The sequence below is a fragment of the Nilaparvata lugens genome, chromosome 6 (genome assembly GCF_014356525.2).
Source record: "Nilaparvata lugens isolate BPH chromosome 6, ASM1435652v1, whole genome shotgun sequence".
Taxonomy (NCBI): Eukaryota; Metazoa; Arthropoda; class Insecta; order Hemiptera; family Delphacidae; genus Nilaparvata; species Nilaparvata lugens.
Window position 1 is genome coordinate 1114250 of NC_052509.1, and position 27105 is coordinate 1141354.

The window sequence follows — 27105 nt, forward strand, 5'->3', positions numbered from 1 at the left end:
CCTTCTGGTGAAGGTTTTCATTCAAGAAAAAGCCACACGAATCTTGATTCATTCATTTATACAATAAGTACATTATCAAAATGACAGGGAGAGGAAAAACAAAATAACCTTGTGCTATTCCTCTCCCAAATTTAGATAACACATAGTCCGAAATAGGTTAAGTCTTGTAGTTCTTCAATTCACAAAATTTTCCTACTTTTACTAATTTTAATAATAAATTTTCCTAATTTATCTACTTTTCCTAATGTTATAATCAAGGCTCAATCATGCTTACTACCACCTTTATCTTACTTTAATGAATAGTATGTAAAAATCTTGTATTTTCGTCGATCACTTGAAAGTTGACCAAGTGTCCATACCTGAAATCGAGATAGGCGAGCATCTCAGCGGTAGGCGCGCGATACATGGCGGTGAGCTTCTTCTTGGGCATGTCGTCGGTGTCGAGCGTGGTCGGCCACGACTTGATGTCAACCACGTTGCTGGCCTCCTTCGACCGCAGCAGCTTGATCACGTTCTGGTTGGACAGCACCAGCACCGACTTACTCACGTCCACGATCATGCGCACTGTCGGCAGCGTCGTCTGCAGGTTCTGCGGGTGTGGCGGTCTGATCGTTACCGGAACCGCGCCTTAACACAACACAAAATGTTTTTTCATTGCATGGAAAAACACAAAATACACGTATTCAATCAATTATTTTCAACACAAAATCAACAGAAGAAATCAAAATCAATACAATAAAAATACAGAAACAGCCTTCATGGTGGAGCGTAGTGGAAAGAAAAAAGGAGGGAAAATATCTAGCCAACCAAGGTTTCCCATATAATAGTCTGGTAGAGGATATAAAAGTAAGGAATGAAGGGTGAAGAGGAGTGAAAAAGTGAAGAATGGGAGAGTAAGGCAGGAAAAAAGAATAAAAAGAAAGATGTGCAAATTTTGTATGCAAGTCCACTTCTAACAGAGAAGAAGTTTTAAAGAAGTAACAACACGAAATATCCATCTCAATGTGTTAATGAATAATTGAATTAACTATTTTATTTCATCTATCGTCAAAAAAAAACAAAGAAATTGTGAAAAATTCTACTTGCACAAATAGTCAAATTTTATAAAATGAGAAGTCAGCCTTTCATCACAAATTAGCAATTTGAAAGTTGAATAATACAGTCCATTGAATTATTCATAAAAATCTACATTCACATCATACCATGGTTGTCTGTGATCATACCACACTTTTTGTGAGAGAAAGAAGAACAGAAATATCAAAACAACCTGGCACGAGAGACCAGACGAGCAGATTGGTAAAACTTGATCACTAGTGAGAGCATACAGTTCATCTTTTCCGGATGCTACAGAGCCAAGTACATCCACAATAAATGTTTTTATATTCAACCATTTGAAATAAAAATCTTCAATCATTGAAATTCTAAATCTTCAAATCATTATTCCTGGACAAAAATCAAGTGACGAAGCAGTGTGTGACTACATAACACACTGTTTATTGAGTATAACCTCAACCTTCGGACAACATTAACTTTTTATCTAAATTTTTGGAGAGAAATATTACAGGCTCAGCCTAGTTTTTCCTCCAAAGTCATAATTATTTTATGAATGTAGTATTTTGTACAATAGATGAATAAATAAATAAAATACCTGAATACTGATACCTATTTACTTGTACCTGATATCAATGGCTGCAAATGGTTTAATCATTGCTAGCTGTTTTGTGGCATCGATCTCCATAGCAACTAACTCGTTCAGCTCTCACCTCAAGTTCTAGTCAGCCAAGTTTTTAAATTGAAAAACTGTATTCCGAGATGAGGTAGAATTTTTCCATGAAGACATAAAACATGATAATTGTCCTTTCTAAAAGAAAAATTTGTGTAATTCTGAATGATTAAATAAAAAAATTTTTTTTTCAATTTTTATAAAAGAGTTCAAGCTTTAACTGAAGCTACGAGCAATAAGTATCCTCAAACTCCTACGAATCTCTTAAGAGACCCGCTAATTTCGAAAATAACTTCTTAGTAATACTCATCTTACTTGTGATTTTAACTTGATCTAGATGGAGCATGCATTCATCATAAGTAAAGTAGAGACATGATCATTCGAACCGTTTTACTACATTTCTATAAAATTTGGGAGTAGATAGATTCGGGCTAAGCCTCTTGTTCACTCCGATTATAATTATGTGAAATGAAGTTAGCTAATTCCAATACTCTCACCCAACAATCTTTTCATGAAAGTGTCTAAGCCTGCACTAAATTGACCCTGGTCATAGCTACCTCTAATACAAGGCCCTGTCCTACGATATTGCAACGTCGCAGTGCAGGCCTAGAATCTAATACTTGATTGGTGAAAAAGATTTTATGTTACTTATAATATCATAGATGGAATAAATATATAATTGTACGAATAAATAATTCAACAATAGTTAGATTCTTAAACGTCAAGACATAACCTTTATTTTGAACCATTTTCTTAATTCATAAAATATTGTTAGTAGAACAGTCCTAGGCTAAGCCTGTAGTTCTCTCTCGATCATAATTATACGATTTATAATTGATTAAATGAAGATATCGTACACCCAATCATACTGTAGAGTATGAATGAATAAATTATTCATTTTCCATTTGTACAAACTTTACTCATCATTGAAAAGATTGGAAGAGAGAAAAAAGGCTAACTTTGAGCTACTTCTCTCCCGAATTTAAAGTACGAGTACGTACGTTTACTAAAGTGTAGTATGAATGATTGAATATACTCACTTTCCTTTAAAGGACTATTATAAGTATGTTAATGAAATAAAAGTTATCAATGAAAAGTTATGACGTTTGAAAGTGGCTCTAAGAGTAGAAATTAGCTGTCAATTATAAGTCTATTATAAGTATGTTAATGAAATAAAAGTTATCAATGAAAAGTTATGACGCTTGAAAATGGCTCTAATGAGTTGAAATTAGCTGTCAATTAATAACACATAAAAAGGGTAATTGATAACTTTTATTTCATTTCTATGAATGAACTAATGAATGAATGAAGTATGATTTGAGTGAATTACCTTGCGAGCCGAGTCAGATTCCTCGTCGATGATGCCGATATCACGCCCCTGCGCCGACGCCAGTCGATTGCCCTGCACTATGTTGCCGACCATCACCGACGCCGGACCTATGTCTGTAACACAGTCACCAGCTGCCAATGCAAAACCACATTACTTTGCTATGCTATTCAGGACACTAACAAGTAACAAAACCACTTACTTCTCCCTCTCTCTCATCTCGCAGACCATCACTGTAGTGATGACGAAGAAGTGAAGGTTCCCTTACTATCTCTAAGGCCAGCCGCAAAGTTGACCCACGCTAATCCACGAACCCTATATTCATAATCAATCAGCTGACAAGTGAATTATTCATTGCATGTATTACATAGATGTCTGGAAAAGTTGAGCAATGGTTTACAAAACATCCCACGGCGTGGGTTGCTTTTCGTGGATTAGCGTGGGTCTACTTTGCGGCGGGCCTTATACTCTTACTAAAATAATCATACTAATCTTTGGAAAATAGTAATGATTTAATAAATAAAGGACACTAAATCCCATACTCATATTATAATAATAATGAAATAATATCCTCATTGCATAGATTGATTTTAATAAAGCGGTATCGTCATACAGACAATATTGCTATTGGACGGTAATTTCAAATTTTTCCTGATCACCTTCCTTAAATGAAAGTGGTTTCACTACAACAAACATTCTCAGTCCGGAAAGTAAGGTTAATTATTGTTTTTGAAAGCCATTGTATATTGTAGAGTGCTGAGGCACTGGGAGACTATGTAGTTTGGGGTCTTGTGAACTAAGCCGACTTGGCACTAGTTGTCTCCGCCCTGCAGGAGTGTTTTTACAGGCATTTCCGTGAGATACGTTTTTGTGACACGTCAGAGCTCAAACGCGGCGTTCCCTCGTGAACGAAGTATGACGAGGACCCAGACGTTTTAGAAAATGTTATCACTGGAGATGAGTCTTGGGTAGGAAGAAAATTCGTAGGGCTTATGTTGTTGGGGAGTCCCTTGCGGGAAGGTCCCACCTCACCTGAATATATCATTTGAGCCGTCAATGGGCCTTAAAAGATATATTCAGGCGAGATGGGAGCTTCCCGCAAGGGACTCCCCACCAACAAAAGCCATAAAAATTTACTTGAGTGTTGGAGTACGACCCATTTTCATTTTTCAACAACATTTCCTAAAAAGTCTGGGTCCTCGTCACGAGGAACGCCGCGTTTGAGCTCTGACGCGTCACGAAAACGCATGTAAAAACTCTCCTGTAGAGCGGAGACAACTGGCGCGAAGTGGGCTTTGTTCACAAGACTCCAAACTACTAGTCTCCCTGTGCCGCAATACTCCAAAATGTTCAACGGCTTTCGAAAACAATCATTGACATTACTTTCCAGATAGACCCTGTATTTCAGGTCACTTGGATATTCCCCAGTTTTCAAAGACAGATTGATATCAATGGAATTATATCTTTACAACATGTATGGCGTTGTATTGACTATTGACGATGCTTATAACTTGATTGTTCCATGACAATAAAATGTTATTTATTTATGGTAGATGCTTATTGTATCATAAGAACATTGATTCATCATGAACATGAGGAAAACATCACAAGGGGTTAAATATTTATACGAACTTGTCCAGTAATAACTCATACTAGTTATATGTACATTGAAACAATTATTAGATCATAATCATAGAGCAAATATGGAGAGAAAATGAAATACTCTGTTCTTAATCTATGGTATAATACTTGGAAAATATCATACAATATGCGGCGATCTTTGAAATAATTTAGAACATTTAAATGACTTTGTTCAGCCATAACTTATAGTGAATAATGCATTTTACAGTACACGGTCCGCAGAACTGAGATCTTTATCATTTGATTAACCGATATTCAATCTACAATCAATCATCACTATTTACAAGGAGAATTGATAAATATTTACATTATCAAGACATGTTTAATTTTACTTAAAGATGATAAAATATGTTACAATTTGAAAGGAGCTATGAAAATACTATTTTTTAATATAGGGGTAAATAAAGTAATATTCGAGAGTCAAAAATTTCAAGGTAGAAATCTATCCATCATATAAAATAATTTGATAGAAGAAGGTATCAAAATGCTATTTTCAATAAAAGGGGAAATAACGTAATTATGGAGAAACAAAAAAATATATAGGTACTAAACTATCATATTTACAATAGGGAACATGCAAGAAAAAAGCAAAAGATAAAAATAAATAGTAACAATTAGAAATACTACTGTGCATATTGAAAAATAGAAAAAAACAAACTCAATAAAGGTGTGATCACCTGCAGTGGTTACATAGCTGTGATATCACTCTTATTAGTTTTCCGATTTTATTCTCAACAAATTGTTGAAAATTTTCAATAAAACGGTTAAAATGGAAACATGCATGAAACAGCAACCGTGCGTTATTAAAAACTCTTTTATCAAAAGTAGTGTTGAGAAAAATGAATTGAATTGTGATGTTTCTCATGACTACAATTGAAAGTTTACTGATAAAATTATGTAAAAGTGTGGTGAATCTCTAAACAAGATGCATAATATAGGGCTATAAGCTCTAGTGAAATTTCACAACATTTCTGGTGAAACTTCATCCATTTATAGAATCAAAACATGGCGTTATCGACGACCTAGGGTCCAGTAAAATACAAGAACATTTCAGGTGAACTCTGTCATTTGAATGGAAAATCTTCAGCCCAATACGATATCAATATAATATTGAGAAGTGATGGAAATGTATGCGTTTTCTACTTCAGGCCATACTACAGTTGATTAATAGAATGTAAAAGCATTCAAGGAACTTGAGGTTGGTGGTGAGCGATATTTTCCAATACTTATCTAGGGAATCTACAGAAAAGTTGTTCAGAGAATCGGGGTCATGTCAAGACAAATTAAATCAAAAAATTATTTCCATTCCATACTAAAATAATTCGATTATATCAATTTCTACTTGAATTGTAATTAATCCCAGAATAATATACTTGAATCAATATATGATTGATTACATGCATCGTTTAGAAAAAGGACTTCTAATCGAAATACAGTAGTATAGTAATGGATGCATTTCTATTGATGAAACATTTTACATTTTTGATTCACAATGAAAGATTTAAAAAAAGAAAACTCCTTGAATTTAGCAGTTTCAATATGTATACTCGACGATAATAATGGCTGATATCTACTTATTTTAATCAAGAATATATATATTTGGGGGGAGAGGGACAGATTTTGGCAAAGAACCTTTTCTGTTCCAAAGTTAGATCAAATGAACAAGCAAAAGTAGATTATATCCTTGGAGTTGATAACAACTATTATATAATCATGGTTAATGAGGTATGAAACATGACAAATTAATAAATGCGAATGCTATCAATTTCTTAAAGCCAGAATTTAAATTCAGGTTTGCTACATTTATAAAGAAATGAGCAGCATTTTACGTACACTATTTCCCCAAAAAACTGTGAAAATTGCCGTGATTGAGGTGAATAAATTATTGAGGGAATAAGTTGGTGAACTAATAACTAATAATGTGATATTGATTGATAATTATCGTTTAAGGAAAAAATATTCCGAAAAAATTGAATGGAAGCAATATTCTCGTACGATACCGATGCACGATTTTGCAACAATCTGGAGTTAATTATCAATAACAAGAGTACTTTAGAAAACTGCATAAGTTGTGAATAAACTGCCAATATTTATTGAAGCCATCGGTTTAGAAAACGGTTAAAATTTGTGTGTGTCTTAAATTGTAGTGTATTGCTGTAGTCATGCACTGCACTCGTTAATTTTAAATTAACAATTTTGAGTTAATTCTGGATCAACAATCTGGAGATAATTTTCAATTCCAATAATTTCGTAAGCACCTGTACGAATTGTAAACAAACTGCATTATTTATTAAGCCATCGGTTTAGAAAACGGTTGAAATGTGTGTGTTAAAACCGGTGATGTATTGCTGTAATCATGCACTGCATTCGTTAATTTTGAATTAACAATTCGGGGCAATTTAAAAAAATAGTTAATTTTCAATTTATTACAACAATTTTGTGATCAACTGTACGAGTTATCAACAATTTACCGTCACTTGAAAAATACATTCGTTTTGTATAGTAGTTAATTTTCAATCAAGAATTTGGACTCCAACTTTATGTGTATGTTATGGTGAATATCCATACTGAATGAAAACGAGTTGATATTGTTAAGACCACTCGTTTATTTAACCAATTCTAGACACTAGTTTTTGTTCTTACACCATTATCATTCTCTAGTAAACTATAACTGAGCCGTTACTAGTTCCCTGTTAGTTTACTAGATGTGATGGTGTGACAACCGAAATTAGTATCTCAAATTGTTTTTAAAAACTAGTGGTTTTAATAATATGAAGTAAAACCACTCGTTTATTCGAGATAATAGTATCGGTTGTAAGCCATTGACAATTCCGAGTAAACTATAACTGAACCGTTATTAGTTCTCTAGTAGGTTACTAGATGCAATGGTGCAACAACTCAAACTATTATCTCAAATTGTTTTCATGAACCAGTGGTTTTACTTGTGTAGCTGGGTAAACAATTTAAGACATTAGATTCAGTTAAACGCCATCATCAATCTCTAGTAACCCATAACTGTACTGTTATTAGTTCTCTAGTAGGTTACTAGATGCAATGGTGCAACAACTCAAACTATTATCTCAAATTGTTTTCATAAACCAGTGGTTTTACTTGTGTAGCTGGATCAACAATCTGGAGATAATTTTCAATTCCAATAATTTCTTAAGCACCTGTACGAATTGTAAACAAACTGCATTATTTATTAAGCCATCGGTTTAGAAAACGGTTGAAATGTGTGTGTTAAAACCGGTGATGTATTGCTGTAATCATGCACTGCATTCGTTAATTTTGAATTAACAATTCCGGGCAATTTAAAAAAATAGTTAATTTTCAATTTATTACAACAATTTTGTGATCAACTGTACGAGTTATCAACAATTTACCGTCACTTGAAAAATACATTCGTTTTGTATAGTAGTTAATTTTCAATCAAGAATTTGGACTCCAACTTTATGTGTATGTTATGGTGAATATCCATACTGAATGAAAACGAGTTGATATTGTTAAGACCACTCGTTTATTTAACCAATTCTAGACACTAGTTTTTGTTCTTACACCATTATCATTCTCTAGTAAACTATAACTGAGCCGTTACTAGTTCCCTGTTAGTTTACTAGATGTGATGGTGTGACAACCGAAATTAGTATCTCAAATTGTTTTTAAAAACTAGTGGTTTTAATAATATGAAGTAAAACCACTCGTTTATTCGAGATAATAGTATCGGTTGTTAGCCATTGACAATTCCGAGTAAACTATAACTGAACCGTTATTAGTTCTCTAGTAGGTTACTAGATGCAATGGTGCAACAACTCAAACTATTATCTCAAATTGTTTTCATAAACCAGTGGTTTTACTTGTGTAGCTGGGTAAACAATTCAAGACCCTAGATTCAGTTAAACGCCATCATCAATCTCTAGTAAACAAGTAACCCATAACTGTACTGTTATTAGTTCTCTAATAGTTTACTGGATGTAATGGTGTAACAACTAAGACTAGTATATCAAATAGTTTAAGGCTGTGCAAAGGCTAAATATAAACTTTCTACTGGTGATAATTTTCATAGTTTTTCGATTTGTATATCATTAAGCTATCAAAATGAAAAAGTTTTTTCAAGAAAACATTTTTTCCGATCATTACCGTTTTGAGATATGAGCGCCTAAAAGTTCAAATTTTTGGGACAGAACATTTAAAATTCGGTAAGAGATAAATCAATGAGATTTAGTGGATGAATTTTTCATAGTATTGATGATTGAATAAAACAAAAATTCCCTGAATTTATCAATTTTTGATAAAGTTATTCAATTTACCAAAATTGACCAAAAATAACTTTTTTTGAGTTATTTTTGGTCATTTTTAGTAAATTGAATAACTTTCTCAAAAATTAATATTTTCAAAACATATTCGTTTTATTAAATCAACAATACCATGAAGAATTTATCCTCTGAATCTCATGGATTTATCTCTTACCGAATTTGAATTTTTCTGTCCCAAAAATTTGAACGTTAGGCGCTCATATCTCAAAAATTAATGGTCGGAAAAAAATGTTTTCCTGAGAAAACATTTTGATAGCTTAATGATATACAAATCGAAAAACTTTGAAAAATATCACCAGTAGAAAGTTTATTTTTAGCCTTTGCACAGCCTTAAATGAACCAGTGGTTTTAACAATATCAAGTCGGTTTAATTTGATTTAGACTGTATTTTCAACTGCAAGAATTTAGCAGACTATACGAGCTGGCGTTACTTCAAAAGCAATCAATTTTGAAAACGGTGTTGTGGTAGAATTTTGTAGACAACTGTACAAGCTACCGTTATTTGAGAAGAAATTAATTCCGAAAACGGAGAAGTGGAAGAATTTTGTAGACAACTATACGAGTTGCCGTTACTTCAAAAGCAATCAATATCGAAAACGGTGTTGTGGTAGAATTTCGTAGACAACTATACGAGTTGCCGTCACTTCAAAAGCAATCAATTTCGAAAACGGTGTTGTGGTAGAATTTCGTAGACAACTATACGAGTTGCCGTTACTTCAAACAATTAATTTCTGAAAACTATGTTGTGATAGAATTTTAAGAATTTTGTCGACAACTTAACAAGCTGCCGTTATTTGTGAAGCAAAAACGGTGTATGCACGGCACAGCTGTGTAACCATACTAGGAGGGCAGCAGGTGTCTTTGACGAGTGTAGTGTACCTGGATGAACCTCACGTGGCTTAGGAAGGTTGGTGACGCAGGTGTGCGGGCAGAGGAGCACGTTGGCGGGGTGCAGGGTGCCCTCGAGAAAGCGGCGCTTGCATTCTGACAGGTGGATGCCGCCCAGCGGCGTCTTGGGCAGGTAGTTTGGTGGCACCAGCGCCAGGCAGTAGAGACCCACTTGGTGGATAGAGTCCACCGCCTGTAGTACGCGCGACATCCACTGGAAACTCTGAACCACAAAACAAACACAATTTAACACGTTGCTGTGTTTATCGTTCAAAGTTGTGTAATTCTGAATGATCAAGTAAATGAGAAAATGAGTATTACAATTTGTATCAAATAATTTTTCCATGGTATATTCATAAAATGTTTTCATTTATAAAAAACGACTTTACAATAAAAAGAAGGAATAAAACTACAAATAATATTGAAAAAAGTATATCCCACTTCAGAAAAATATGAGTTGGACATTCATTATGAGTAATTTAATATTTCCCTCATCGATATTAACTTGGTATTAAAGTTGTACATGACTCTCAACAATCCATTACAAATGATAATAGAGAAAAGAAAAACAATTCAATAGTAAATCTCGAAACTCAATAAAGAATATCAAGATTTCTGATCTATTTACAATTACACTAAATCCTCCTATATGGAACTAAACAAAATTTTGGGAAAAGTTCATCTCCCTTCCACTTACTTATGAAAATATAGATAAATAAGTCGAAATACATAATGTAATTAGGAAACTTGAAAAACGTTAGGAGATATTATAAAAGCTCATAGATATTTTCCAAAGATTATACAGTAGTAATTTTCAGAAAATAAAACCTAAAATAAGGGATTGGCTTTGTGATAGTGCTGCTAAGTTATCTTAATAAGATACGATACGTTGAAATGACCACATTAAGAGCAATCTCCTCAAAATACCTCTCAAGAGTAACTTTTTGGCTAGGGCTATGAAAAAAATGGAAAAAATCAAATTACTTTTTTTCTAAAACTTCATTTTATTACTCACGACATGTTTTGACATATTAACGCCATTTTCAAGTGAGTGAATCTCACTTTTTTCACTCATAAACATAATTAAATAATGTTTTAAAAAAGGGAAACTAATCGGGGGTCCACCCCATCCTTGAGAAATGGACTTTGTAACCTCCTTCTCGTGCATGAGGTATATAGGTAGAGCAGTTCATAAAAAGAACACTTAGTCGAGATATTTCATCTGTAGAACAGCTGTTTTGACGACTTTAAAAAAGTGATGACTAAAAAAAATCATCGAATTTCACAATTTACACAAAGGAAAAAGTACTCTGAAAACAATTATATATACACATAATATACAAAAGTCTGATCGTAGTTTCAAATATGAGCAAGGAAAGTTGTGTGAGTGTACCACACCAGATTTTTTTATTTTCACATACCAATCAAGAGATACAAAAAAATATTCCCGGCGGTTCAGAAACCACCTAAAGCTGTAGGTCAACTCTCATCATCAGTTTCATTACCCACACACATACCTGGAGTTCATATGGGCATCATTTATTTATACGTGGATACAATAACAAATCATATAAATATGATTGGGAAGGAACAACAGGCTTGGCCCAAAACTATTCCATTCCCAAATTTTGATTACATGTCCAAAAAATAGGTTATGTTTCTTCTGTGAGAAGTTCAAGCTCAACTTTCGTCCAAAAATAAATATGAGATGCAAATTTTAAATTTAGAAAAATTAAAACACCAAATTATAGTTAAATATTACACTTAATTATCACTGCACATTGTATTAATTAAGTTATTTTATGAATTTTGAAGCCAAAAATACACACAAATTCTCACTAAGAACAGCTGTTAATTTAATCATCCTCAGAAAAATTAGGAAAACTTGAAATTGACTTGAGCTTGAAATGTTGTTTTGAACTGACCTCCTCCTCGCTGCAATCAGGCCGTTGCTCGGCTATGACGCAGATGCGTTCGTCCCGGAGCACGCGTGTGCTGAAGACGGCGATGCGACCGCGGTAGATGAACTTCATCGGCTCGACGGCCAGCACCGTCGCTATGATGTCGTCTGCGTTGTGCTTGCGACCTGTCACCGTCATCAGGCCGTCACGTGACCCGCACACGAACACCAGACCACCCTGTACACCAAACAAACCATCTTTACTGTCAAGAGAAAAAATTCAACAAACAGTACACAATGAGCTCAAGTTACAAAGGTGAGTCAAACCATCTTTAAGCGGCGTTTACACCGAAGTTATTAACAGAATGTTAATTTTTCCGTCCTTATAGATTCTATTAGATTAAACAGAAACGAATATGCACATAATGTGTATGATAAGTTATGTACAATCTAATAGAATCTATAAGGACGGAAAAATAAACATTTTGTTAAAAATTTTGGAGTAAACGCAGCTTTATTGTAGCCTACTATGTAATTTCCACTTCAAAATCCAAAAACTTGTACTTTTTAAGGCTTGAAACTACCTCAGACCGGAGCTAAGACAGTATCAGTAATCACAATCACAAATCATGATCTCTAGATCATTCATACTAGCCTACATCAAGAATCTACTAGCCTACATCATACTAGCCGAATCAAGAATTGTCAAAAGAAAGAAAATCAACACAGCACTACCATAGATAAAAGATAACATATGTCTTGAAAATCACCTACTAGGGTTCTCACAATCTGGATGATGCAGTGTGGCAGCTGTCATTCAAAAGACTCACAAATACTGATAAGTTTAGCATCAATTCCAAACTAAATAGAGAATACAAAATATTGTATTTTTGTCTCAGTATGAAACAATAATAGTTCTGCAACATCTCTTTCAACAGTGTGCAACAATGTACAACATTATAGTTATACTGAATCGTTGTGGATATATGAAGTGCGATTATTATGTTTAATTTATTATTGTACTGTTATGCTATCAGATATGTCATCAAGGGCCGGTTGCACAAACCCGGTTAAATTTTAACGGTGATTGATTCCACAAGATCCAATCAGAGAAGCCGTCTTTTCAAACACGCCTTCTCTGATTGGTTCTCGTGGAATTAATCACGGTTAAAATTCCCAGTCTCGTACCGGAATTTATCTGTGAGCCTTTCTATGTTTGTACTCGAGTGTTTACGAGTTTGTGTTTCTTGAATAGTTCCAAATTTCTTAAATAACTCAATATTAATAGTGGAAAGTGGTAATTGAGTGGAATATTTCTAATTAATTTATCAATTCAAGCCATCTAAAATTCAAAATTTATAGTTTTAATGTTTATTTTGGACCAACATTTTATAAAAATTGTACACGTGAAATTCTAACCTTATCTTGGACTTTGTCACCTATAAATTTGGAAGAAAAATAGCACAAGGACTACCTTATTATTTTATCTTTCAATGTTATTACATCAGTGTTATTTGCATTGTAAATAAATAAATGAATAAACATGTACTGACAGGTCCGAGGAATCCCAGCAGGCCACTGCGTGTGTAGAGGGCGTCACTGAGCGGCTTGCCATCAGCCAGCAGTGGCTGCACTTTGAATGTGGTGTTGCTGAGACCCTGCAGGCCCCAGTATTGGGCGCCCGTCGCTTCCGAACTCACACAGATCTCACCCACTTCGTCCGTCTTGCACACGTACGACGCTCCCTCCATCTTGACGACAACGATTACACAGCCGGGCATCACCTAAACACATACAATACACATTTCAAAACTAAAATACTTTTTAAAAATAGAATAAATTACTAGAAAAATAATTATATAAAAAATGTTGGAAAATACAAAATAAGATGTATACTTTTTTTGTTTTGTGATGTTATGTTTGTTTGCGGAGTAAATTATCGATTAATTTTAATTGGATAAATACAAAACTATGACCCGGCTGCACAGAAGCCTGTTAAATTTCAATCATAGAATATTCTTTTGAAAAGAAGGCTTCTCCAATTGGTTCTTGTGGTATTTTAATAACTATTAAAATTTAACAGGCTTTTGTGCAACTGAGCCCTAATCACAGTTATTTCATTTCTCATCACTCTAGCCTTCCTCGTACACCGCTCAACTGTCTGTGATATGAATAGTTCGTGGAACGTCCAGTATAGTAAAATTTTTCGAACAGTGTTTTTTGTGGTGGTTTTCTTTGAAATACTTATTCCATAGTGTGAGATACACTTCAAACTATCAGTATTCCTTACAAAAATAAAACATGGAGATTTCATAATCTGTTAACATACGATTTTAGGGTTCCAGAATATCATTCTGACTGCTTGATATTCTGGAACCCTAAAATCGTATGTTAACAGATTATGAAATCTCCATGTTTTATTTTGTCGAGATAAATCAGAAAACAATTTGCAAGAATAATAATGATGATAAAAAGTTCAGAGACATTTATATCAATGTACCTGAACTTTTTCTCTTTTCATTTTTGACTTGTGCAACTCACAAAGGCCTTGAGCTGTCATTCTGCACGTTAAAAACCTACTATTATTCTGTGTATTTAGATGTGTTCTAACTTGTCTATTTGTACAAATAAAGGTATTATTATTATTATTATTATTATTATTATTATTATTATTAAAAACATCTTCCAACTCACTCAATGATGAAAATTTAAAGTCTAGACTATTATGTGTGACACGTGATTATGAAAAGTCAGTTAGACGCCTGCCGAATCTCAAAATATAACAGAATAGATTAACAAACTGTTTGATACTCTGAAACCTTAAAATCATAACAGATTATGAAATCTCCATGTTTTATTTTGTCGAGATAAATCAGAAAACAATTTGCAAGAATAATAATGATGATTTACCTGTCCGCAGTCCTGCAGCGTGAGCGAGGTAAGCGAGTTCTCCTGGTCGACTCGCACCACTCCGAAGCTCAACCCAGACATCGACAGCACACCGCGACCCGTCGCGTTCACGCCGCCTCTGCCCGGCCTACACAAACATTACAAACACAAACATAAGTCCAAGGTTGAATAAAAAATTAACAAGGACAGAATTGAGGTTGAACAAAATTAATCAAGTGATGTAGGCTAGCCCTACATGGATACTAATCATGTGAACACGGTTGCCAAGGTGACTGTTTTGGCTTGGCAACGATCTGTTTATGAAAAGATAACAAGAGTTATGATGAGAGTTTTAGATGATTAGAGTTTTATGATGAACGTTCCAAATTGATGTAGTATTTTATTTTTATCTTGTTCATAAATGTAAACTTTTAACGGATAAAGTGTTAATTACAAAAGCACATTTACAACACAAGGTTGAACAAGGACAGAACTAACGATGATTTGAAGAGAATCATGTTTAGAATAGAATAGTTTCCTTGATCAACAAAATATATAACATTATAGAGAAAAGATATCCCATGGAACAGTGCGTTGTTTCAAATTTCACTGTTAGCTCAAGTCGATAGAAATAGCAGTTTGTTTTCGCGAATTTATGTGAGGCTAGTAATCTCTCATACTATGCCGTTCTCACAATCTCACCCGGCCAAAACAGTAATAATAGACAAACAGACAAACAGACAAACAGACAGACAGACAGACAGACAAAATATATTTATTTTTTTTAAATGCACTTTACAAAGTAATAATCTTATGTACTCATTTTCAATATAAAACAACAACAAAGAATAAAAACAACCTTATGAAAACAGTAAGCCAAATGAATCTTTAGAAAATGATCTGCATGGGCAAAAAATGCCTGGGCGCAAACCAGAAGCTGACAGTAGGCAGTTTGAGTTAACAAAAAATCGGCTTGAAATTTGGAACATGAACAACCTATACCATTACCTATACCATATACCTATATCTTCTTATGCTATCTTAACTCTATGATAACAAAGACATTGATGTTGTCAAGTAGGTCAGATACAAAGGAAGCTGATAGTCATTAGGTCAATTGAATGAAGGCAAATTATATCTAGTTCTAAGTAATTTTCAAGCAAATGCTAGGATTCGATTCAGTTGTATAATCTTATTTGTACAGCTAGATTCAAGATTCGTTTTATTAACCATCAGGCTACAATTATAGCATTAGGCAAGTCATAATATATACATTTTAAAAGTAGGCTACACACAATTGAACAGAAAATCATACCTGATAAAGCACATATATATTACATTCAATTCAGGTATTCAGGTATTCCTCAAGTGAGTAAAAGGCATTATTCTTCAGATAACTGTATAAAACTTTCTTAAATTTGTTTGGAGGCAGATTCCTGGTTGTTTGAGGCAGTTTATTATACAATAAACACTGTTGGAAAGTATGGCTTCTCATAGTTTTAGTGAGTCTTATTTGTGGTGAACAAAGTCTTACAGAAGTCTTATGTAATTCTATGAAATTCTATAATTCTATGAATTCTATTCTATTCTATTCTATGGTTTGCTAGAACGAATGACTAGTTGCTAGTCATTAGATTGTAGTTTTTATTCAATTAACCCATTGAATTCAATATGTTAGTGACTGACCTTCTGACAGAGACAGTGAGACACTCGCTGGAGCTAGCGCAGGGACAGACGGCGTCGGGCCTAAGGCCCTTGGCCTGGAAGACGCTGAGGAACTGGTCGCAGCTGGACAGCGACCAGGGGTTGGCGCCGTCGCCGACCAGCAGCAGGCGCAGAGACGACAGAGAGATGTCCTTGTGATCCTTGGTGGCCAGCAGGCCCCAGTGCAGATCGCGCGACTTCACCACCGCCACGCTCGCCCGGTGCTTCGTGATCATCTGCATCCACGAGGCCGGGTTCACCTAACACAAGCCACACACTTTTGTTTGTAATCATGTTGACAAATGTATTGAATGAATTGAGTTTGGAAAACAGAGGCAAATTGTTTCACGTAAATCAAAACAATACAGAAATAAGAGCTAAATTATTCGATTCATTGAAGAGTCAATGCTAGCACACAAACTTGAGTTTTCGTGGCAAAGCCAATTAAAAATTTAAGTTTAAATTTTATTTTTACTCTATATAAGTATGAAGTATTTGTTTTATTTATTATTTTTATTTTTATAATTGGCAAATAAATGATTTTGATTTTTTTGAGTCATTACCGACTGTTTCTTAATAGGACGCAACACCGACATAACAAAGTTAACATCATAACAATTTTTCAAATTTCATTTGGAAGCGAATAAATTTCAGTCTTTTTATGTAAGGCTCATTTGGAGGCTCTCGTATACAATAAAATTGTGGAATAATAGAGCATTTTGTAGTTTAGTTAAGTGAAGTAGACAGAAATGAACTTACACGCATTTGAAGATAACCATATTATTTATTGAAATGAAGAGAATCATAATATATTACAATAAAGTAAGAAACAGAACTTCACTTGCCATAGAGTGAATCTTTAGTTTTTCTCTTCCAGTCAGCCCTCTCTTGTGGAAATAATAAATGAATAAGAATAATTTCCAGCAACTTGTGAAGTTGTTTCAGTTATTTTCATTCAATGTGATAATGTTTATGTTTTGACGATACAAACTTCACGATATTCACCACTGTTGACACTGAGTTAATAAAACTTGAAAGCGCAACCATGCTGTGAGTAAACTATTGTTCAATAATAATAGTGGAACAGCTGTGATAAGTTCTAAATAGTGTGTGTCGTTTCGGTATCAAAATTTTATAGTTTTTTCAAAGTTTAGAGTTTTAAGAATAATTGTAATTGATTAAATTCAATTTAAAATTATATTTTCAATTTAAAAATGATCTTTGTGTTTTGAATTATTGTAGATTGAGTGTGTAATTGAAGAATGTTGAAGTGACATATAACCTAGCTACATTTGGACTGTTGTAAAAATTAGAATTGGAACCGTTTTGGGCGTAAGATAAAACTGTGGAACTTTTCTGTAAATTGTGTAATTCTGAATGATTAAATAAATAAATAAATACATCTATAATATAGATGACTGCAAATCGGTATAAAAGTGGTCAAATTGTGTGAGAATGGAATTATTGATTACCTTATTGATTGTTAATAATTCATTTTTTTTATTTCATTAATATCATGATTGAGATTATGATAAAGATTATGATTATGATTAATATTATTATCATAATTATGATTGATTGAATTGATTGTCTCACCTTCATCAGCGCATAGGGTATATAGACGACATGCATGCCGTTGAGTACCGACGTGAGTACACTGTGCCAGAGACCCGTCTCACGCTTGAAGTCGAGCACACACACCATGTTCTCGCCCTCGGTGTAGTTGCAGGCCTGCGTGAGCATGCGACAGTGTGACAACATGGCGGCGCGTGTCACCGTCACGCCCATCACGGAGCCGTCACGGTCGGTCGTGTACTCGATGTAGGCCGGCGTGTCGTCCGTGAGCCGTGGCGTCGGCGACCAGTCTTTCGGCGTCTTGCCCAGGTGCTCCGTCACGAACCACTGCAGTCGCGGCCAGCCCTGAAAAACAACAACAATATCATCTTCAGTTATCGTAAAAGCAATAATCTTATTTCATTCATTCATTCATAATAGTTATTAATAATAAAAAAAAACTATAGGGTACTGTTTATTTATAATACTTATTATTGATAAAATAACTCAACTGTTAATTTCTTGCCTTTTCATTTTTTCAATTTGATTCTTATTAGATTCAGAACTATTTGAAAGTTGTTTTGTTAAATAAAGTTCACTTCTATTCTATTACTTAATGAATTTAACAACAAACAATCGATTCATTTGTTCTCAAAGATAGGCGGCTGATTTCAGTAACGTAGATCATTGTTTTGATGTATTTTGAACCGTTTAAGACTGATAAGAGTAGTCATTGATGCATGCTATGTATTCAACAAGAGTGTGTTTGAAAAATGTTGATTTGGAAGGAGTTACATGGGGGTTGAATAATGTTAAAATGATATGTTTAATTCTCTTCTAAAGAGTGACGCTGATGATTCGGGTGGTAGGTCTATGGAAATTGGTAGGGACACAGCTAATTCAATCTGCCCACGACCACTGAGCTCAGTCTTGCAGGTCTTTGATATTCATCTGGAGTAGCAGGGTTTTTAATATTAGGTCAATATGCTTCATTTTTATGGATATATCAGCTTCTCCAGGCATTTATCTAGTATTATTCTCGTCTTCTAAGACTACGACAAGATGTTTATTGTAGTGGCATGTTTAGAATGTTTTGAATATTTTCATATATTGAATGATGTCTATTATTATATGCTTATTTTATATGCTTATCTATTTCTCTTCTTTCACAAGTGTTATATATTATTGTTTATTATTTTGACGTGCTTATACAATGTGTAAGTTGTTCTGGCAATAAATAATCTTGAATCTTGAATGTGCATTAAGTACTATTAAATTCATTTCTTACTCATTTTTGTCATGTTTTTCTTAAATATTTTTGTATTCTAATCTTTTGTATCTGTAAACTTCCTTATTAATATCCCTCTGTGAACATTGCTAATCTGTTTTGTTCTTTAATCTACATAAATTAACAGAACTCATTCCCACACTAAGGGCCGTTTGCACAGTGAAAGTTTAAACTAAATTTCATTTTAAACTGGATTAAATCAGTATCAAGCCTCTTTTGTTATAATTTGTTTCATTTTGAGTTCAAGCCACCAGCTGATTAAATTCAGTTTGAGCTTCAACTGTGCAAACGACCCTAAGACTGTGTCTCTGTGGGAAATATTCACAATATTTTAATTGCAACTGTAATATTATATAAATAAACTCATTACCACACCCAGAATGTGTATCTGTGGAAAATATTCACAATATTTCAATTGCAACAGTAATATTATATAAATAAACTCATTACCACACCCAGAATGTGTATGTGTGGAAAATATCCACAATATTTTAATTGTAACAGCAGTTGTATTTTATTTTGTGAATTCAAATTTATTTCTTGACTATTGAACGAAACAATGGTCTCGCAGTACCTTGCCTTGATCAATCATCTCTATAATCTTGATAATCAATTTCTCGAGTCTCATCTCACCTTGAAAGCAACGACCTCGCCGGCAGCCGTCTTCGGCAAGCCTTTCAGACACGCGTCGGACGTGAGTGCGACCTGTACCCCGCAACTGCCCAACAGGAATCCGATCTGCTGCGATCCGGCGTCGCGACGCGTGAGCGGCACCTCAATGGGCACCGGGACGATGCCGGCCAACATGCACCCGTAGAACGCACACAGGAAGTTGATGGGGTCGTTGTTGGGGTAGACCAGCGCTATGCGGTCACCAGACTTCAGGCACGAGTCGCCCGTCTTCGAGAACGTCTTGTTCAGCAGGGTGTAGGCGATCTTCTGCGAACGGCTGTACAGTTTGCCTGCAATTAAAAATTAAATATAATAAGCAAATAACAAACAACAGTTTTTATAAAACATCGAGCATCTCTGGCAAAACCCTTACTGCTACTGCTCCTCATAAACGTGTACATCTACAATCTGCACCAAATCTATATGTCACCCAATACCAGTTGTGTTTATTCATTGGAAACCACTTGGAAGTAGGCTATAATTGAGTTCACGAATAATTTAGCACTGACACGTTACCTGTCATTCGAGTGGAACTCAAAACTTCATATTACATAACAAAATTGTAATATAAGCTCTAAACCAAGTGAATTGATAATTGAATTTGTTGTGTGTCCATTTCCTTAATCTAATACTACAAGCATTAACCTGCTTATGTAATCTATTGCTATTTTACGATGAAGTGATTACAGTAAGGTTTTGATATGTAAAGTTAAGAATTAAATCAATTCTTTCGATATTTTGATAATGGAGCAATTACAGGAAGATGTTCTGTTCACTTGTACGTTATGATATGATCAGGTTTTTAAAGATGATTTTTAAAGATGATCAGGTCAGTTCAAAATGTTTCCAATAACATTTGCATAGTTATCTATGGCAAAACTCGATCGAATACTGAATCTTTTTATCAAGAATATTGTCCACAATTCTATCAAGTTACTAAGAGACTAATAAATACAAGCCAATTGCTTCAAAAATGAAGGTGGGCTATCTTTCATCCAAGCCAGCACTTATCATAGAGGCTTCTGACGTCAGAGTGAATTTCTTATAAACATGATACCGTACTGCATTTTAGAATACGCCAAGAATACTTCTCTATGCAATGTAAAAGATACAAGATTGAAGAAATAACAAAAAATAAAATGTTAATGATAACGCGAGCATAACATTATAACAGTTATGAAGTGTTTAGTGTCCGAAGATTTTTTACTTTTCTTTCCACCACATTTTGTATAATGAATACATCGTAAACTAGTGAATTAATGCGAATGGACTTGGGGAAATTATTCACTTATTATTGCAATATAGTCTTGAAAAGTTAGCGAGCAATTTTTTCTATAAGATGATAGTTTTATAATTCGTACACAAAAAACAAACAAACAAAACCTACTCTAGAACATGTTACGCCATAGTGGAGTAGGTCAATTTCGACACAGAAAAAACTGAATATGTAGAAAACACATTATAAGAAATTTCTGAAACTAACTATTCCATGTAATTGCAAACTATTCAATATTTTCTGTAAATGATAGTAGTTTTAGTTTTTTTGGGAAATAAACATTTATTTATTTTATTTTATTCATCGATAGCCTACAAATTACAAATCATATAGCAAGGTTAGCCTAAAACTGCTCTTCTCTCAAATTTTATACACAGTAACACTTTCAAAAGATATGGGTTACATTTTACCTTTAAAATTTACAATAATGAGTTCGATAGCTAGTTCTCACTAGGCCTACTACTTTTAATTAGCTTTGAGATAAATCTTTAGAAGTTAAAACATTTTTTTTTTAATTTATGTAGTCTAACTTTGTATATGAATGTTAAAATTTTAATGTACGAGACTATTGTCAATGCTTACTATTGTTTAGCCTATGACAAATAATAAATTGAATTGAAAAGTTGAAAAGTAGATGATCGGGTACACACCATAAGTGAGCGTGATGCTGAGCTTGCCGTTAGGGTCGAGCACAGTGGCAACGGGCGCCTTGTAGGTGGCCGATCCATAGCGGTGGATGGCCGCCTCCAAGTTGCGCGGCAAGCCACTGGCCACCTGCAGCTGCTCGCCGAGGGCCGGCGTCATGGTGCCGCCCTCGGGCTTGGGGGCGTTCGGGTCCTTGGGGTTGGCGGCGATCTCCAGCTCGATATCGTCGTCCTCGTAGAACTCGGGCAGCGGCCGGCGCTTCGGGCGCTTCAGCGTGTTCAGCAGCTGCTGGATCTTGGCCGATACCTTCCAGCGGCCTGTGCCGCTTACTGTGCCTACAAACACAAACAACAATAAATTACAAGTTTTGAATGTTACTGTGTCTACAAACGCAAACAATATTACAAGTTTTGAATGTTTCATTATATAACTTTTTATTGCTTTTAGATAGAACATTGGCACTTCTTTAACTGAAAATAATCGATATTAGTGATGTATTAGTGTACTAATATGTAGATATATATATAGTGCACTAATACATATTAGTGTAATACTTATAGTGTATCAGATAGCAGAAGGGCTATCTGGTAGTCTATATAAGCGCAAGAATATAATAAAGGTACTAGAAGGGTGGAACATTTACATTAGAAAGTCAAGTTTACTTGAACTGGGTCAAGACCAAAATTGAGAGGCTTTATTGATTATTTTGAGAACAAGAAGATGAAGAAGACGTAAATGAAGAGAAGAAGAAGAAGAAGAAGAAGAAGAAGAAGAAGAATAAAATGAAGAAGAAGAATAAAATGAAGAAGAAGAAAAATGAAGATAATGAAGAAGAAGAATATTCCCCCTTTAGGGCGGAATTAGGACTCTAGGTCGTCTCTGTCACACAACCCTTGTCGCTTGGAGCGACAGAAAAAGATGCTGAGGAGCTAAATACGTGAAGACAGTTTGTTGGTGCGGCAAAATATCAAATTGGATATAGATGGCCCTGGGAGTAAGTAAGTAAGTGAGTAAGTGAGTGAGTAAGTAAGTGAGTAAGTAAGTAAGTAAGTAGCCTAAGTAAGTAAGTGAGTAAGTAAGTAAGTTGCTTCTCCAAAGAGAAAGAATGAGAGAAGATGTGTTGAAAGGGAGGAAAGAATGGGAAAGGGATTATATTAGGTTAGATTAAGTAAGTAAGTAAGTAAGTAAGCATACTTGAATTCAAGTTTTTTAAACGTTTGAGTTAAATGGGCGATTTGGAAAACTTGAAGTTAAAAGTCCAGTTTAATTGAATTCGAGTTTTCATGACATAGAATTTCAGTTCACCGTTTTTGGAGAAAGCGACCCTTAACTGGTAGTTCTTAGAGACCTCTAACACTAAACTTATAGTTGAACAGATTACGGTACTACTAATGAACTGACCACTACTAAACTTCTCTGATTGGGTTTTGAAACATGAGCTTTTTGTGCAATTCTATGTTGATCTTGTTTTGTTTCTTTTTCAATTTAGAATATTCAAATGTAGAAAAATTATTCATTTATTTATGGAATGAAGCAAACAAATAAAAGATTCAGAAAATACTTAACAGGTACGGTATTCGCCTAAAACTTCTATTTATTAATTTTGTCTCATAAATAAGTCAAATATTTGGGTTATGTCCAAATTTTAAAACGATTCGTCCACAATACCAACTTGAATATAATAACTAAATACTGTATTATCACAATCAGAACTAGGCTATGTACGGTAGATTTTATGAAAGACAACAAACACAATCTGATAACAAATACAATTTTTGCTGAATTCAATTTCACAAGCCGTATATTACAGCATCAGATGTTTCAACAATCAAAGAATAATGAATAAAATGATGTAAAAAGATAATAAAACTATTATTTCTTACCAATTTGATTATAAAATGTTTCTATCTCAGAAATACACAGGTAAAGTCATGAAAAAAACCGTACGCACAGAACCTAACCTCAAACTAGACACTGAATTTATCCTCCATTTCCTTTTTCTAATGGAATTACGTAGACTACTATGGAACTAATAACACTCGCATCTCACAAGGACAGCACACTTCATTGAAATAGACTCCAGTGACTTTCGACTATTGAGAAATAATATTAATAAACCCAGATAAGCTGTTCCATTCATCACAAAAACAACCTTCCAACAATCACGTTGAAAATATTTATCTCGATAGAATTGGACAAACATACTAATTAAACTAGTCAATCCTAAACCAACATAAACGAATTGCCAAATAGAAGTTTTACTTATAAATAATGTCAATAATCATGTTATCAGTTGCTCACTGACTTCCTTCCCGATAAGGAAATTGATGCATTTCAAGGAATTTAGAAACGATGGTCATGCGTGATATAATCAAAGCTGGATGTGAGTCATTCTAGACAATTGACAGCGGATGATGACGTTCAGTCGGTCACTTCTAAATTTGTTTCTGGGTTATTCCCTTCAGTGAGGTACACGTTATAAAGACAGTGGAGAAAGATAGGACAATAGCGTTGCCGATTCTATGCCTTGCTCTGACTTCTATGGAGGATAGCAATAACAGTATATCTGATGCACTATCAACTGTTCATTCTTGTTTAAAATAATCGATCATATTTTATTCGTCAAGAAAATATATTTTTCAATGATTGTATAATGATTAAATATTTTGTTAATTATATTTCTACAAACGATCTGGCAATGTTGATTCATTGATTGAGTACTCTATTTATGTAGATTACAATATATACTGGCTTATACACTTATATACAATACAGAAAAATTATGGATGAATAATATTTACAAAATATAAATTAAGAAAATAATTATTGAGCTGTATATAATATGAAAAAAAAACAATTTGTAATAACTATAGATAAAATAGATAATATTGTTATGCATCTACATAAATTTGTGGAGCTTTGGACAAATCAATGTCCATTCTTCGGAAAGAATATTCGAAATATTCTTCCCACTAACTCTCTACCAAAAATGGTTGTGGAGTTGGAAAGGGATAGCACTATCTGATTTGTCGGATGATAGACAAGGATCATGTTGATCAAAAACTGTCATTATAACATGAACCTCACTGTATATTAAAATTCACTGTTAGCATTCGTTGAATGAGAGGTATTAATATTATTTACAGCAATCTCACTATAAAAGTGATTAACAAGTGATGCTTACGTAGGCTTACTTATGGGCTTATTCTTTGACAATTAGGCCTATACAAGAATAAACTTCTTGAACTTTAAATTTCCTCAGTAAGAACATAACCTATTTTTTCGGGTATTATTTATCAAAATTTAGGAACAGAATAGTTCTGGGCTATGCCTGTTGTTCTATCCCGATCATATTCATATGATTTGTAATTATATCAACAAATAAATAAATAAATGAATATACTTCTAATCATGTTAAATGACTAGTTGTTGAATAAAAATGGTTTTTTAATGAATTATTACTTTCTCTGATGATGATTTCCATACAAGGTCTAATTCTGATTGTTGGATCGGTAGGGTGATGATGAGAGCTGAAAACCTTTAATATCTTTAGGATTGTTCCAAAAAGCCTAAGAAACTATTCTTGTAAATTATTTTTGAAGCTCATAAATTAAATTTAGAGTAGCGTTCTCAAGAGGAAACCAGTCCAATTGGATAAGCATCACTTCTCTTATAACATTATAACATTATAAGCACATTTGATCTGAGCCCGTCTTGTGTCTCCAATATATATAAATTTATAAATTTTGAATTTATAAATTTTGATAGAGAGCTGCCAAAATATATATATATATATATTTTTTATTTACCTTTAGTAAGGACAATTTTATATATTTTTGGCAGCTCTCTATCAAAATTTATAAATTCAAAACTGCTCGATTAGGCCAGCTACTAACCCCTGAGGATGCCAACATATTCTTCACAAATTTAATAAACCAATTCTACTTCGAGACGTAACTACATCGTGGATTGTGAATTCTGTGAGAAGCCTAGTGAAAAATAATCAAATCAAATCAAATTGGTTTTTATTATCATGATTTCAGGGTACAAATATTCATATTATACAACAACGTTACATCTTCTTCTGCAACCAAACAATCATAAATAAAACTTACAGTTGAACTAAAAAATTAATCATTATAACTAAATCTAGTTGTTATTATATCGTAGCTCCAGAAAATACAACATTATATTTTAAAAAACATCATGAAAACTCTCCACAAAGGCAAAGCCTGTGTGTGGAAGAGGGTCTTGGCGATGATTGGCTAACGTCGGACTGTCCCCACACTTGCATCTATCACATTCTTGGGTAAACCAGGTATTAATATCAGAGAAAATTTGAATGCATCAGTATTTTTCACAAGTTAAATACGAAAATGTAAATAGTTTGGGCTCTTACCCATGCCATCTTCAGACGACTGTCGACTCTGGTTGTATCGGTTGACTCGGTCGGCTGGCGTCATTCTTCTTGACTGTGCGGTATTGTGGGTCACGTCAGGGGGTTGAGAATCTATCAACATAAATCAATGTCATAAATTTCTATGAGAAAATAGAGAAAAAAGAATACTTCCAATCATCATGTCATAATGTTTATTAATTCAATTTGAATTCATTACCAGAAATTACAGAAATAGTAATTTATTTTGCATGCAATGTTTTTCAACATTTACCAATGAATCAAGTTGATTTACGATGATTTACATTTTTTGACTTGGCAATTGAGACATAGTTTCTATGAGGAAATATAGATGAATAGATTGCCTCCAATCACCATGTCATTATGTTCATTATGCCAATTTAAATTCATTGCCAGATATAGTCATTTATTTAGCATGCATAAAATGTTTTTCAACATTTACCAATGGATCAGATTGGTTTACAATGATTTGGATTTTAATATTGACTTGGCAATTGGGACATAGTTAACTTCATATTATTTCATATTCTATATTGTCACAATATTTTAAATGGAACCACTGGTTTAGAAAATATTATTATTTAGGTTGATTTTAAAAACACTTTTGAATAAGCACTAACTTATAGCTGTGACGATCGTTTCAACCTAGTGTAGGCCATCATCAGACTTCAGAATAAGTAAGTGCTTATTCCACATCAAAAGTGTTTTTAGATTCATCATCATAGTCATTGGCTCGACAATCCAAAGCGGATCTTGACCTCCTCTAACATTTGCCTCCATTCTACTCTATCTATGGCAGCACGCCTTCAATTCCTGACCCCAACAACTCTTGCATCTCCAGCAACTGCATTCATCCACCTCAGTTGAA

General features: G+C 33.9%; 1 protein-coding gene across 1 annotated transcript in view; it reads right to left on the minus strand.

The window, feature by feature from the left end:
• Window positions 1-27105, minus strand: part of LOC111058218 (disco-interacting protein 2) — a 295605-nt gene that overhangs the window by 15554 nt on the left and 252946 nt on the right. Inside the window, exons 7-17 of the mRNA XM_039431325.1 lie at window positions 26220-26330; window positions 21826-22155; window positions 19861-20189; window positions 17982-18305; window positions 16368-16645; window positions 14703-14829; window positions 13346-13576; window positions 11818-12030; window positions 9884-10115; window positions 3054-3184; window positions 360-628 (exon numbers count right to left, since the gene is read on the minus strand). Coding sequence (XP_039287259.1) covers window positions 360-628; window positions 3054-3184; window positions 9884-10115; window positions 11818-12030; window positions 13346-13576; window positions 14703-14829; window positions 16368-16645; window positions 17982-18305; window positions 19861-20189; window positions 21826-22155; window positions 26220-26330 — 2575 coding nt within the window. The remainder of the gene's footprint in view (window positions 1-359; window positions 629-3053; window positions 3185-9883; window positions 10116-11817; window positions 12031-13345; window positions 13577-14702; window positions 14830-16367; window positions 16646-17981; window positions 18306-19860; window positions 20190-21825; window positions 22156-26219; window positions 26331-27105) is intronic.